Below are 15,830 nucleotides of genomic sequence, written 5' to 3'. Positions count from 1 at the left end.
AGGATTCCAAGTGGGGTCGATGGGTGGAAGTGGTGTGAGGTGGTACGGGCCTGTCGCTGGCAGAAAAGCGCCGGCTCGGTGGGATCGGCTACTGGGAGTGGGCGCGAGGTGTTGCTGGTATGCTTCACACTATCGTCAGCATCGCTGCCCGTGATGTATTGTCGGACGGGTGTCGCCGGTAGCACAGCTGGTGTGGAGAGGGAAGAGGTTGATGGCGATGCGGCTGTTGAGGATGGGAGCTGGTGGAGCTGCAGGACTTACCAGCGCTAAGTGAGGTCTGTGCTGGTGAATGGAGCACTTTCTGGCTAACTGATCTCTCCCGCTTTGGCCGTTAGTTCAAGAGTAGCCTCTTCCGCCTCTTCCGCACTGGCACTAGGTCTGACTCGAACCGCGGTACTCCCTGCACTGCCAACTCTGGGTTTTTGGTTGGCGCCCTGGGTGCTCCGCCGGGGTCGTGGGATGGCTGTGGGTGCTGAAACTCGACGATGGAGTCGTGTGGTCAAACGTGAAGCACTCGGCCTATCTCGTGGGCATGACGTGCTCTACCTCAGACACCTCGCAGATCACGACTCTTTCGATCGCGATAACGCAGCGGACACGACACACAAGCCGTCGGTGATTCGCAAAGCCGTCTTGGTGCTCCCGTGTCCAGTGTTACTAACGCGGACCCTTTCCCGGAACTGATATGTCTCGCGATAATCGATAAAGCGACCGTCCTGGGCAGTCGACACTACTCTGATCTGTACCAAACACCACACAAACGAATGTATAAGCGCACTTTCGATAACGAGTGTATGAAGAGAAAAGAGAGAGAATGTAATGGTTGGGTGCACAGCGCGGGACCTGCTGCATGTTTTGTCTTTTGATGCATGCTGATCCTCTGGCACAGGGCATACTAAACACCTCGGTGGCGTCGTATCGGACGCCTCCCTGTCGCTTACACCCAACCCAACCTGCAGCGACATCATCGCTACCTGCAGCCTGCAGTAAACAACATAAGCAGGTGTCCGCGCTATGTACCTGTTGTACCTGCAGCCCTGCTTACTGGCCGCTCTGCTATAGTCCAGGGTACAAGAAAGGCTATCCCCTCCGTGTACCTCCCACCCGCACCCTGAGTACAACCTGCAGAATTCATGCCTCTACCTGTGCGACCTTCCAAAACCAAGTTGAGGCTTGCCATCCCATGAAATGCGCAAGGCGCTTGGGCGCGCATGACAAAAAGCGCCGGCGCCCTCACGCCGTCGTCTAGCAACGGCGTTAAGCCTCATCACTCCCTCACCACTCAAGCGGCGCGCGAAGAGCACGGCGACGCGCCCGCGAATCGAAACGTGTCAGTCAACGGCACCTCGAAAACCCGACAACCAGTCTGCACGCCTGCATCTTCAATCAACATGAAGTCGCTTCCCCCTCGGAAGCTCACTCACCCTATCTCTCCTCATCTCTTTTACGAACCCTCCACTTCAGCCTAAACCCTCCGAGAATTGCCCAACACCACAGTAACCACACAAACACGCGCGCCGACCTTTAGCCAAACACAACGACGGCCCTACCCACCGCAGCGAAGATGCCGGCCAAGCACCCGCAAGCCACCGCTTGACCACGCGTCTTAGCCCACGCCAGTCCCAAAACACGCCAAACCTAAACGCTCAATTTCGCTAACCGGGCACCGCGCGCTCGCGTCTGTCTCCTGAAAAAGGGCTATGACGCATGCATGGCCAGCCACCACCAGCCCAGTCCAGAAGGAGCACCCCTGGGTATCGATAGTGCGATCGACAGGGGAGCAGGGTAAGCCGTTGCTGCGCATTTTGTATTAAAACTGGAGCGCAGGCCTGGCGTGTGCGGCTCGTCAAGGGGCGCAGATGAAGATGTTCACTCGCTCCAAACCTGGTACTGCAACCCATTTCGTCATTCCGCGGGACCAAAGTTGGTAACGAGTGGGTTTTATTCGTGGATGCCTTGATGTGCGGCTGGCATCACTGGGTAGGATCGATGTGCTGGCATGTTGATCCGTGGGGAAGTGTGAGATTTTCTTTGATGTGCTGACGACGAGATGAGTTCCCGCTCAGGGTCGATGATCTCAGACTCAAAATACACCTAGTCGACGATCTGATGCGTGGATGTTGGGGCGCGATGCTTACTGAGAGATTGACTGCTATATTCGTCCGTCCGCCTTTACGACCAAGCTGGACGCGGAGGTAGGTCCTTGGACAAGTCTCTCAACGTTTGGTGAGATTGCAGCACCGATACCTGATGATCTCTCTCGATGATACTTTTTGCTTTTGCTCAGCCACTACAGCCTTGACACAAGGTTCATTCCGTTTTGAGCTATCGAACCTGGTCCAAAAGTCGTTGAGATTCGATTTCGATTCCCGGTGTTATAGTGCTCCGAGGTATGGAGTGGGCCGCGCGCTATACAACAGCTGGGATACTTAGTGCTGCCCGAGCGTGCCTGCACACCTCAGTGTCAGCCTGGTCCAGCATCACAACGACTGTGAACAGGCGTGGTATACATGTTTGTTTTCAGGAAAATGTTGAAATGGCTGAAGCTCTGGGTAGGAATGTAACTGTTTGGCACCGAACGCTGACAGAGAGGTTTGCCTTTGTAGGTGATGTCTTACATACAACATAGATGTATACATTGTGCCACGTACTCTCTGAATTATACCTAGCACTCCTCGGAACAGACGTATACATCATCTGCTATCATGCATATATTGCATCATACATTATACTCAGACGCATACATACCCTTCTATTGCGTCAGTCTACGAACCCGCGGAGACCAAGTACATCCTCATCTTCAGATACGCTGCTGATGAGCGGGGCTCTCATTCAAGCTTCTGTTGCTGCTCCGAAAGCTTCCATGTACATGACACTGGTGTAGATGACTTCGAGGAATGACAGGCGCAAAGGATGCGTCCAGGGACGTTTTACCAAGTTACTCACGGTGCGAATCTCGTCATTGTAGACCTCAACAGTTATACGTGAACGAGAATAATCAAGGGAACGCAATGCAATACATGGCCGGGTCACATACGCTTGAACTGCAACTTGATGTGAGATGTGCCAGTCTCACTACTTTACTTGACGAAGACGCTCGTTCTGAAAGGGCTGTATACGTTACCAAGAGACGCTCTGATAGATACATCGCCGTTAGATGGACACGACTTTAAGCAAGGGATCTGTTGGATGCCTCCACGGCAGCGTCAGAAGGTACAACTCATAAATTCAGCGTCCTCGTAGCCCGCAAAATCGTTCTTCAAATTCCACGTCTGCCAGTCTCTACATCTCCTCTCTACAACTTACTCTTCTTCCCGCCCTTAACCCCCGTAACACTCTCCCCACTAAGCATGAAATCAGGATACTCGAACCCACCCGCAAAGCCCGCGGTATGCCACGCGCCACCATCCACAACAAGCGTCTCGCCGTTAACAAAGTTACCCGCATCCGAGAACAGATAGATAGTCGCATCGGCAATCTCCTTGACAGCTCCAAAGCGACCAGACGGCACGGCCTTAGCAACCTTACTCTTAGCATCCGACTTCGACAGCCTCGCCATACCCTCAGTCTCAGCAATAGGTCCAGGAGCAATGATGTTAGATGTGATGCCCCGGGGGCCTTGCTCAATAGCGACAGACATGGCCATGGCGTCTACACCTGCTTTCGCGACCGAGACGTGGGATTGCATCGGTGTGCCAGTGTAATGCAGTGTAGCGCTCACAAAGATAATACGCCCACCCGTCCCATTAGCCGGCAGCGTCGTCCCATCCGTCCTATACCTCCCCGCCGACTCCTTAAGATACGGCAGCGTCGCTTTAACCGTATTATAACTCCCCAACACATCGATATCGATAACGCTCTTCATCGCATTCGGACTGATCTGGTCGATGGTCGCGAGGAAATTGCCGGCTGCGCCTGCGATGACGAAATCCAGGCTCCCGAGTTCGCGAGCGCAGCGGTCGGCGGCTTCTTGCAGCAGTTCGGGTTTGCGCACGTCGATGGCGCCGATGCCGAGGACGCGGGCGCCGGGGCGCGCGGTTGCGATGTCTTTGGCCATGTTTTCGGTTTTCTCCACGTTGCGCCCGATTATGCAGGCGTTTGCGCCGAGGGCGACCATGGCGCGGACTTGGGCGGAGCAGATTGTACCGGCGCCGCCGGTGCAGAAGACGACTTTGTTGTCTGGGTGGTTGTCAGCTTTTGATGGAGAGGTTGGGCTGTTTGAGCAGTGGTTATAGGCCAAGTCTGCCTATCTACGCCTACGTGAGACATACCAAAGATGCCATCCCTCCAGACATTGCTCATAAACTGGTACTTCTCCATAGGCATGGTGCGCGGTGTTTTCCAGGCAGGTTCTGTGCTATCGGGGTCGTCGGACTGGAAGCGTGCAGGACTAGCGGTGGTGAGTGAGCAGGTGATGACGTTGGGAGTTATCGTCGAATGCGGAGATCAATATGGAGTGGAGTATAAGTAGCTGAGGTTGCTCACGTCGTGTGAAAGTTACGGCCGCAAGCCCCGGCTGATGCGTGCAGGATACGCGTTGGTGTTGTAAGCCGAGGTACGACTGGCAAGATTACTCTCTTGATGCTTGCGATCCGCCCTGGGCGATACATTGCGCGCATCGAATACATTTTATAGGTTTGGAAGACCGTGCAGAGTATGTACGGTAAGGAGCGTCCTGACAATGAATCAACATCTTTCTTTCTATAGGCCGTGGACGTATGATTACTGATTGACATGTGCTCTTCTCCGCATTCTGGAAGGGGAAGCTTGGGCCATTCCGATTTCTCCGAAAGATGACAGCCTGCTCCGTATGATGCCCGTAGCATCTCCGCAATCTTCCAAGCGCTGCATGCACGTCAACCTGCATTGCCAACAGATAACTCCACGACAAAGAACCCGCGCGATAGACAGAGCAATTCGTTGTCGCAAAAACCTCACGGTACCATCACAATGGCCGCCCAAACAGTCTCAATATGTAAATTCGTCGGAACAATCACCCTGGGAATCGCAACTGTAAGTCACCACCCGCCACTTCACGCCTCCAAGCTCCCCGCATGAAGCTATCAGAGCTCCAACCCTGCCCTCCCTATACCAACCCCCTCAACAAACACCAAATACACTGTCCAGATACTAACACCCCCTCAGGGCGTCTCAGCAACCGTCTCGACCGTTGCCCTCCCCTCCCTCCTCGCCCTCCCCACCGCCATAAACGCCCGCACCTCCCTCATCTACCTCACCACCAAATCCACAAACCTATCCTCCTACCTCCGCCACATGACAACCTTCACCCTCTTCTCCGCCTACTGTCTCTCGCCCGCCCGCTTCCGGCACCCATACCTACTTTACACATCCATTTTCTCGTTTGTGTCTGGACCCGGTGTGGACTATGCGGTTGGTCTGACTGAGGGCGGCAATGAGAAGAGGCAGGTTATGGAGTTGGAGGCGCAGGGTGATGAGGTGAATGGCGAGCAGGTGCGCTTGGCGGTTGAGCGGAAGCAGGTGGTTGAGTGGGTTAAGACAGGGTTGGCGGGCGTCGCGTTTGCGATGCAGGTTGTTGGGCTGTGGGGGGATGGCGCGTAGAGGGGTGTTATGTGATACCTGCGGAAGAATGATCATAGGGGTTTGCGTGGGGGATCATGGTGGCTGTAGGAGATGGGTGGTGGATATACGATACTGGTGTTCTTTGAGTATGGAGTAGGGGATGCGGATTGCTGTTGGTGTACTGTATGGTTTTGACTCTCCTTTCATCTTTCGCGTGCTGGATATATACACATTTTTGTTAGCGACTATTATTATATCCCTCTCAATTCCTCTTAACAGACGAAGATCTCAGTGCACATTGGAGGGGCGTGAATGATTGCAGCGCGTCAGAGGCATCGAGCTAGAGATATCGAGTGGACGACCGGTTTGATCACATATACCATGAACTGGGGGCAAAGGTATGCTGGTATCTTGAATGTGGTTCATGTTGCTATGACTAGGTATGTAAGAAAGATGGCTCGATGACGAGAAACTTTTGCGCAGGACAAACCGAACCCAGAGAGTGGGCTCAAAGTCGCCTGCTGACTAGAACGAAAGAAATCGTGAAAACAACCGCTGCTGTCGCTGAGAGAAGGCATCGTGAACGCAGGAAGGAAAACAAGAAGCACACGCCCTAACTGATACTGCGCATACGCCTGCACGGCGATCGCGGCATGATTCCAATGTGAAAGGCTACCATACAGCATGGCTCCGACTTTTGTCTAACAGAGCATCTGAAGTAGAGAAAGAGTGAAATGCATCCGCCATCGTCCCGTTTTCGCGTAGACACTTTGCCGAATTTGTGGGAACCTTGGTTGACGGGTAGGTGATCCAAAGTTGGTCCTGGAGGGTATAGCCAAGATACGTGGACTTCACTCCAGCTTCATCCGCTTGGAAGAAGTCTCAGTTCCTCGCTTCGGCTTATGCTTGGTAGATCCATTCTGATCGCTGTTCTTCTCGAGATTGACCGCCTTCGTGTAAAGCGCTTGTAAATCAATGTCCTGATCCTTGGCATCAGAGTATTTCTCAATGGGGACAAGAGCTGTCTCGTCATCTGACTTCATAATCTTGGGGAGGAGGCGTTGTAGCTGGAGAGCCTTCTCCTCGAGTGTGGGGATGAGCTCTTTCAGGTCTGCGCGTATGGCCTCGCCAACCGCTGTCATGGGATAGTCGATTGGGGCTTGCTCTCGAAGAGTGTTGCTAAAGTGATCCATGAGGGTGCTGATTTCTCCGAAATGTTTGTCGATAACCCGGTTCATGTTGGTGACAACTTCTTGCTCAAAGTACTCAATGGTGCGGTCCACGAAATGGTCTCCAGGCGTTATCATCAATTCTGCCAATAGGTCTTTCTGGAACTTTCCAACTGGTGTTGCGTACTTCTGTTTCGTCGTGGTTCCAGCTCGCTTGGGTTGATGAAGTGGGGGCCGCGCATTGAAGACCTGGTCGAAGATGCCGTCTGTGATGCAAGAGACAAGGCTGTTACTGCACTCATCTTCCATAGTTGCCCAGTACAGAGAGCTCTTCGCAGTCTTCTCAACCTCTTCCATAAGAGCTTTCATTTTGAGTCCCAGTTTTGCACGTATCTTTTGCAACTTGCTTTTGGCCCTTTCGATGATCAATATGTTCGCCGCGGAATCATCTATTTCCATCATTGCTTTCTGGTAAATGATGTCGATAGAATCCCGTAATGCCTTTTTCAGGGGTTGTGTTTGTTCATTGTACGTGAGGCACCAGTTCCGGAATCCGGGAGCGAGGGTGGTCGCGAGGTGCTTGTTCCAATCGCACCCATTTTTGAGAAACACGGACTTAGAGGCGCCGGGGCGAACTAGACCTCTTGATCGAAGGACAACTTTGAAGGTCTGGGTAGGGATTACGGACCAACGCTTGACCAAGACGGAATCGACCTCCTTCTTGTAACCTTTCACGTCGACTCGGACTTTGACGATGCTTTCTTTGAAGACCTTCTTGGCAACCGCCTTTGCTTGGTTTACTAAGTCGGCCAAAAGAGGTCCACGGAGCTTGTCGAATTCGTCAGCGATCGTGCGGAACCCAGCATCGCGGTCTGACTGCGTCGAGACCCTTCTTACTTTCTCCACGAAAGCAGGAACTCCGGCTCTGATGTGAGTATCAACGTCGTTTAGGTTCTGCTGAGCTGGAAGATTGAACAGAAACTGACGCAAACCTGGAATACCGGTATCGTTGGGTTGTAGAGCAGGTTGATCCTTGAACATGATTTTGGGCGACTTGATCCATGACATATAGTCAGCAGCGGAGATGTGGAAAACACCAACACGGTCGCTATCAGTTCGACCTCCAAGTTTTGCAGCAAGGTCGACCGAAATGTCTTGTGCACGCTCCCGGATCTTCGCAAGCTTCAAGCGACGTTCAACATACTGCTTGTATCTCGACATGAGCATCACAGTCTCATCGTCGCCTTGTTCGTCTGCAGCCGCTGCTTCGTTGTCTGCCTCTTGCATAAGCCTTTTCAGCTCGTCGTAGAGTAATCCGGTACATTGATTGAGCTGATTGTCCGATATCGACTCCAGATGTTAGCATACCATTGCGTAGCGTGGGCCAGGAACTTACATCGATTTTGGTGGCGACTACTTTAACGTTCGATGACCCATGATGAAGAATACCCGATCGCGTGGTTTGAATGATGGTATCGTCGGTTGTGATCCGAATGGTGTCAGCCAGAACGATCTCAACATCGACAGTTGCCTTGATCTCCTCGGCGTGTCGAGTTCTTGACAAGTTGGTATCGCCCGATCCTATTCATTTGTTAGTAAACTGGGCAATCTGCATATTATGAGAGAATAAATACCGGGAAGATCGATAATCTCAAGACCTTGCTGGAGAAGTTCGTGCTGCAAGCGAATAGTGACGGAGTCTACCAAAGGCCAAAGGCATGGCTCGCCCTTTATCTTGGTAAGAAAGGGTTTGATCTTTTTCATCAACTCCGTTGCACTGCCAGCGGGTACGCCATGCACACCATTGGAGTCTGCGTCGTACTTGCGCATTGCCTCGCTGCATTTCGCCTGGCAAATGCTCATAAATTCGCCTTCCTCGTAGGCGCTTGTGCTCCAACTATCTTTGAATTGCTCTCTTGAACCGAAGATAGTGAGAAAGACGTCTTCTGCTGTATCTTTCAGGCGGCGGTCAAGCTCGTCTTGCTGGAAAGATTTCACGCGGGGGCCTTCCTCATCGTCTGAGTCATCGGCGTCGTCGTAGTATTGGGTGTACGATTTGATGTGCTCTTTCAACATCTCTTCCATCTTTTCCCTGTTCAAGAACTTGATCTCGGCGTAAAATATTTGGTCGCCGGCTTCGTTGTTGGGGTATTGAGCATACCTGACGATAGCGCTGGTACAAGCTGCTCCATCTGCTCCGGTCAAGGAAAGACCATCAATGCCGAATAGCGCGTTGATAAACAAGCTTTTGCCGGCACCTTGAGCGCCCAGAAGAGCTACCTTGATGGGGGGCTTCTTCTCGATTTGCTGAACTTTTGTAATGGCCTTCAAAAGGTGCTCGAGCTCTCGATCGTCCTTGGGCAGCCCTTTCATGGCACTCTGTACAAGTTCGGCGATTTCTTTCAGTGTGACCTGAACGCTTGTCTTGTCGAGGATCCACCAATCGTGATCTGCCTTCTGCTCTTGGGTAGCATCATACTTTGGTACGCTCTTGACCTCCAGAAAGCGTTTCGAGAACTGGTCGGATGTGAGTAGCATGGGTTCGGACGCCATGATGAATATTGAAGCGATGCTTGGATGTGGAGGGAATTGAGCGAATGGGTGCAGTCATCCTTTGGCAGATGTCGTGGACCAGACAGCAAGATTGGAGTGATGAAAGGTTGATGGAGGAAAGAGGAAACTGAAAGCTCGAAGGGATTGCTTATATACCTGTCGTAAAGCTAGCGGTCAGGCCAGCTGGTAAAGGAGCAGAGCGTGAACTGGAGTCCTCGGGTGATAGACGAGATATCAAAAGATACGTGGAAGATTGCGACACTTGTCCGAGAAGTGGCAAAAGGTGAAAGAACGCCATTCGATAGAATGCATTCGGGTACAGAGAGTAAATGCCTGGTGAGAGACGTGATCATGCTGTGCGAACGCGCCGCAGTGGTAGTCAGGTAAAGTGACATGATGCCACGGCGAAGTGTCGGCCTTTCTCGCCAGTCCCTCCGAAGCTCTATGTATAGCTTAAGTATACAAAGAATACCTGCACGTTGAGATGGGATGGCTTCATTATTCGCCATCATGGCGTGAGCATAGCACATGAGAGATGTTCCAGTCGGGTTCAACCATCGCAGTCGTGGTAACAGCATGTTTGAGCGTAGTGACACGTGTGGGTACTTATGAATTGCCAAGGTTCTTGATGATAGTAGGTATTCCAGAGACCAGTGCCGATTTGATAAAAGAGTAAGTCGAAAGCCATAGGCGCAAGCTGGACACGCGCACCTCGCGACGCGTCTGACCGCGGGGTAAATGACTATCCAAGAACGACGGGAAGATGCCAGAGACAACTGCTGCGACGGTTATGTGCTGGACTCGGTAGCGGCATGTGTTCGCACGATAGCATTTTGCGAACAGAAGTGTAGGTTCAGCGTCGGGGAGGAGCGGAGTTCCAGCGTCTGCGCGAGGTGCCTTAGCGCGATCATGTGATAGGCTAGTTCACTTGTGGAAACCACCCACGGGCCGCCTGCAGCAAACACTCTGGACACCCTCGTGCACTTCTGTACTATGACATTTCTTCGCCATCTGAAATCTTCGTACATCGCCAATATAAGGTATCCTGGAGGTGTTCGAAGGTTTCCTGTCAGCACCCAGAATTTAGCGCGAACTATCCACCAGCGCGACGTCCACATCGGCCCCACACTTCATATTTCGCGATCCTCAACACCCATGTATGCTTCTGGGTAACGACGCGCACTGCATGACACTGTCAATTTTCGCGTTCGGTGCACGTCTTGGAGCATGCCAGATGCGGTCACCACGACTGTATACCACCTGGGCAGTGTCTGCACCAGCTGAAGCTTCGAAGAGTTCGTTTGATCATCGGTCTCGGTGTAAGCCGGATGCATTTATACTTCCATGCGCGTTCACTCGATTTCAGCTAGCCTATCTCAAGCCTAGTCGGCGGATTATTTTCTGAAACACGACGCGACGCGCCCGTGATGTGGTGGGCATGTCATCCCTCATACTCACGCTTCGAACACAACGCGTCCTCCTGTGAAGACGTCTATTCATAGCAAGGATGGCACACATGGTGCCCAGTTCTTATTTCGCGAGCACTCTTGATTCAGAGGTTATCAGAGCCCGCGAACATTCTCACGCGGTACGCGACAACATCATGAGCTCGCCTCCACGCTCACGTTCTTCAACCCTAGGCTTGAACGACTACGCCGACGAAGTTATTCCCGGAAGCGATGGATGCCTCAAATGCAATTCCCAGGGGCATTGGGTTAAGGATTGTCCATTAGCGACTTGCTTTCATTGTCGAGAGAAGGGTCATATCATGGACGACTGTCCTGACAAGGCCAACATACAGTGCTACGGATGCAGCGGCTTTGGACATCGCAAAGAATGCCCGAAAATGGAAGATAATAGGACTGCCGCCTACACTAAGATGATAACATGCAGACCAGATGGACTAAAGTCCATGTAGGCTTTGAGGTGTTCACTCTGCCCCTCGAATGAGGTGACTGTGCACTGATGTCTTAGATCCAGAGCCACCAAGGCCTGGTCTTGGTCGAGGACGGGTCGTCTCATTATTGCGCATCATCACTGTAATGAGAATGATCTAGAACCCGTTGGAAGAAAGCTCGCTCCTCAAGTCAACACGTAATTGAAGTGACCCTTTCAAGTTACGCGACACTGGATTGGTTATTGTTGAGGGGTCTGTTGGGGATGGTTTCATGGTACGTTCCCCGCTAATGGTCCTCAACGTACTGCCACATATATAATGCTTCGATACCTCGCGACTCGCTTAGACTGTCTCAATACTTTTATTGATTGTGCTCCATCAGTATACTTTTTCACGGCTCCTGCCTCAACGCCAACGACCTACGCAGATACTTGAGCAGCGCGACCATGTCGGCCAATGCGAACAAGAAGATGGAAACGGTAGAAAAAGAGTGGGAAAGGACGTGCGATGATTTAGAGTATAGAATCAGAGGGGTTAAACAAGACTATGAGGCGCTAGAGAGAAGTCAAGAGAAGTTAAAAAAGGAGACCACGGGGGACAAGAGTCCAATGAAGAAGGTCTGTATGTTGGAGGAGAAGTATGGCACGTTGGAGAGTAGATTCAATGCAATTGGAGGCAACGGTTCAGAAGTAGCAGTCAGAAAGGGAGATTTAGAGGCGTTGATTCACCGGTAAGTTTTTTCCTACACGCTATCAAGGCACCAACTTACAAGGGCGACAGATCCAGCATGCATCATCTTCAATACTCCCGTTCCACACCCAGATCAAACGCGACTTCGCTATCCGCGTTTCGATACGCGCGTACATACGGCAGCCCTTCCGGCTTATACAACAAGACGAAAACAAATCCCACGCATGAGACTTCGCGATCTAGGAGCCTTACGCATATCTCAGCAAACATGCGACGGTTCTAGTTGGAGAGACTTAGTGTAATGAAGAAGACTAGGACTCTTATGTTTACTAAGTCCGCATTGTAGCACAAGCAATGCCATTCTTACAAGCCGCTTCTTTACCCAGAAAATGTCCGCTACCTTGCTTGATCCGAAAGCATACCTAGATACTCGCGTCGAGAAAGCAGTAGAAGCAAGCATTGAGACCATCAGTACTGACAAGCGCTACGTACTGCCCATGTGAAGCCGACCCGCCACCACTCCACTCAATCTCATCTTCTTTCACCATCGTTATGTCTCATTCAATCCCAAGATCAGTCATCGAAAACATCTCAAGGGCATGTGGTCTAGACTCAACAGAACAGAGTATGGCAAGGCGCCCGTAAAGCCGTTGAACTTGCTTGGGAAGGTATATTTTGCTAAAGTTGTGGTGACGCAGAAGTCTACTTCACCTCGGCGTGCCATGTGCGAGTCGCTACTCTGGGACGAGGAGACGACAAAAACTTTTCGCGTTAGGTATTTCGCGAATATAGCGCAGGTTAAAGTATACGTTATCTTATATACTACTTGTCTATCAAAATCTAATAGTGTGTATACAGCAAAGGGCTATACAGCTTCGATTATTTCCTAGTGAAGCGTCTTCGTTCCAAGCCAACCCACCAAATTACCGCCTGTCCGCAACTCCGCCGTAGAGATCTTCGTTCTTTGTAGCTGCAACACCCCATCTCACTCCTCCAGCGCACCCACATAAACCCAGGCCCTGCGCTCAACAACAGCCACCTTACGCGGCCCATCATATTGCCTTTCAGGTTCTCTTCCCATCACATGAGACATGTAAAGCTCCACGATATAGCCAAACGCCATGTCAATCTCGAACTTTATATCAGCTGCCTGGTTCGCGAAGCAATCACGACAGAGATGTTTGAGAGTCGCCGCGTCGATGTACGGTGCTGTGTCGGATGTGCAGCCGATGTAATCGCAGGTACGGCAGTGGAGCGCGGTATGAAGGTCTGCAAGGCTGGAGGTGGACTGTGGACCGAGGCCGATGGCCATTCTCAGGGCGTGAGGAGCGAGTGTGGTGATCTGTTGGTACGGTGTTAGTCTCCAGTCTGGTATTCTCAGCGACTTTTTGCTACCTCTTTCCACTCGAACAAGTTTGACACCAAGTCCATTGCCCTTTTGTTCACTCCCCTCCACGCCAACACAGTAGAAATATCCATTTGCAAGATAATCTGCTGCTGCAACTCTACTGGCAGTTTTGACAGTAAACCCAGACTGGGCGCGGTGGTGTAGTCGAGTCCGCGTGCATGACGGCCATTGTCGAGGATACAATGACGGGCAAGGATATCGTGATGAATGACGCCGCGGAAAGTGTTTTCTTCGTTGTATCTTTTTACGATTATGCTGTTTTCCGCTGACATGATGGTTTAGTTGACGGGGAAGGATTGCTGCGGTGAGATGTAGGCGCCTAAGCGGAAGAAAACTGAATGTAGAAGGCAGTGCGGATTTTGGACTAAGAATAGCGCAAGTGTAATGTGCTTGTCATGTGACAGCAGAAGGAGAACAGACTCAATTGCGTGCTGGCGTCGGCTTGTGTAGACGATTCACTGTTGTGAATATTTCAATGCCTCACGTCTTTCTATTTGTAAACGTTATGACGAAAGAGCTTACAATTATCCTACAATGTGTACCTCATACAAGGGATAAACTGAACACCCTAGAGCCTACGTCGCCATTAGGCTACTTACTTTGCCCGTTCTTATCTTAATGTAGGCTCTAGAGGTGTTCGATTTTTCCCTTAAACAGGGTAGTGGTTTAGAGAAGAATCACTCTGAACGCTTACGCGGCTACCGAATCGATGGGCGAGTTGGAGCACTCCTGTCGATGCTGCACCCATTCGCTCATATTTGGTACTTAGGGAGGGACATGGCCTGAACACAGTGCAAAACCAGTCATCACGAGAAGATATGTTAATAACAGAGATGTGATGAACGATTAAGGACATATGCAGAGGCTGCGATAGAATCTGCCGTGTATATTTTGAACATTGGAGTTGTATTCCCATGGCTTGTAGGATGCGTGAGAATTATATATGGTCTACGTCGGATTGGAGCCAGTGATCAATAACAGACTGAACTAAAAATATTAAAAATACAACGATATCGTGGAGCAGAGTCGCCACAGTTCTGGTGTGCAAATACGGTTTTGTAGAGTGTGGTGGTGGGGTAAAAAGGCTGACGTGGTGGAAATGCCATCCACCAACATCCTCAACACCAAAAAAGGGCTGAAGCGTTCAAATGAACGCGAAACAAAAAGCTAGAACGTACAAGCCCGACGTGGGGGTCGAACCCACAACCTTGAGATGTACTGAGTAATCGTGTCTGTTAGACCGTGAAAGACTAAGAGTCTCACGCTCTACCGATTGAGCTAGCCGGGCTAGTAATATTGTTCGATGGAAGGCTGTTTCCTAGTAACCTTTATATACCAAGCAGCGCCATCTCTAGCTCGAGAGCATGGTTGTACAGCTTTCTATGATGAAGTTTGCCATGACTGGAAGTATAGTGGGCGGGGCGGGGAGGATGTCCGCGGGACGCTTGGAAAATTTCATTAGTGGAACACCAACCATCTGCATGCTCGGTAAATCATCACCCTAACCTCCTGGCTATTGGCCATGGCTGTATTGATTACTTTACATTGAAGACGTTTACTTTCCGAACTTACGGTCTGTTGTGACAGTGAGATAACTCGACGGAAACTACTTACCAAGTAGTCTTCAAACCGCGGTCACTGTACGCGGGTATCATGATCAAGAAATTACACTGCCTTGGGGCGGATATGCAACGATTTACAGGCCACGAATACATGGTGCTATTTTGGGCGCATCGGCTGCGCCATGAGTACATACGAGTGAACGAGAACGAGCCACAGCCTCACTCTACCAACGATCCGTATAGTCCTAACCGTCAAAACTAACGTCAACTCTTCAGAAGAAGCATGTCGATGCACTTGCAAAATGCACATTCTCGACTGTGTGGCAGATGCACAGTTTGATGAGCTCGGCACTTTGATATATGAGCAAAATTCTAGATTCGTTCTGTCGGTTAGATCTGATCATCTTCGATGAGTTCAACATGCCGCAGCACGAACCGGGCTGAGAGAAATTGTAGTGTGCCCGCCTTACAAGCCGTCGGTACTTGGCGCAGTCCGGCAAGCCGAATGGTATTTTGGTACTAACAGGAGGTTAACAGTGTTGCGCATTGCATGGCGAACATCTTGATGGATGGACTCGTGTATTCTAGAACAAGGCCCTAGCAAAAGAAATGAAGAGCGTTGTTGAGAGTATCAGCATGCAGACTTGGCGCAACGTCAGGGTCTCCACCGAATCTCTCCCCACAACGTGGCGCCGCGTAATGTCGCTGCAAGTAGGGTAGTTTGCAGCATTCGCGCGTGCGTGCAGCGTGGTGCAATTTGAGACATACGGCCAAGGAGATCCGATATCATTCGTCGATATATCGAGACCCCAGGGGCGCGGTTGCAGCAGGTTGTCCAGGATCGGGGTAGGCACTGCCTCAGCACTTGGGTCCGTGCCTCCATCTTTCGACGACGGGCAAGCAGCGAAACCTTGCAAACAAATCCGCGACCATTGCCAGCGCCGGTGAAAGGTTGACGTTCGCTTTTCCACGATATACACGCGATCACGACACATTGCGCGCAACCCGTA

At 51.1% G+C, this 15,830-nt stretch overlaps 3 protein-coding genes and 1 non-coding gene across 4 annotated transcripts; 1 reads left to right on the top strand and 3 right to left on the bottom strand.

Annotated features, from left to right (window-relative positions):
- Positions 1-3,295: 3,295 nt before the first annotated feature.
- On the bottom strand, positions 3,296-4,326 carry J4E90_006846 (uncharacterized protein; the record flags this gene model as incomplete). The annotated part of the gene is made up of 2 exons (XM_051436388.1): positions 3,296-4,179; positions 4,272-4,326. 2 exons carry the CDS (start codon positions 4,324-4,326, stop codon positions 3,296-3,298), a joined length of 939 nt encoding a protein of 312 aa, XP_051290182.1.
- A 624-nt stretch (positions 4,327-4,950) lies between these two features.
- On the top strand, positions 4,951-5,580 carry J4E90_006845 (uncharacterized protein; the record flags this gene model as incomplete). Its single annotated transcript, XM_051436387.1, has 2 exons — positions 4,951-5,013; positions 5,146-5,580. 2 exons carry the CDS (start codon positions 4,951-4,953, stop codon positions 5,578-5,580), a joined length of 498 nt encoding a protein of 165 aa, XP_051290181.1.
- An 812-nt stretch (positions 5,581-6,392) lies between these two features.
- J4E90_006844 (uncharacterized protein) lies at positions 6,393-9,263 on the bottom strand (the record flags this gene model as incomplete). The annotated part of the gene is made up of 3 exons (XM_051436386.1): positions 6,393-8,060; positions 8,107-8,291; positions 8,345-9,263. 3 exons carry the CDS (start codon positions 9,261-9,263, stop codon positions 6,393-6,395), a joined length of 2,772 nt encoding a protein of 923 aa, XP_051290180.1.
- A 5,174-nt stretch (positions 9,264-14,437) lies between these two features.
- Positions 14,438-14,546, bottom strand: J4E90_006843. The gene has a single exon. It is a non-coding gene; the product is annotated as a tRNA-Lys (tRNA).
- Between the last annotated feature and the right edge of the window lie 1,284 nt (positions 14,547-15,830).

Source organism: Alternaria incomplexa, assembly GCF_024043165.1.
Source record: "Alternaria incomplexa strain BMP 0042 chromosome Unknown scaffold_9, whole genome shotgun sequence".
NCBI lineage: Eukaryota > Fungi > Ascomycota > Dothideomycetes > Pleosporales > Pleosporaceae > Alternaria > Alternaria incomplexa.
This window is presented reverse-complemented; position numbering and strand designations above follow the sequence as displayed.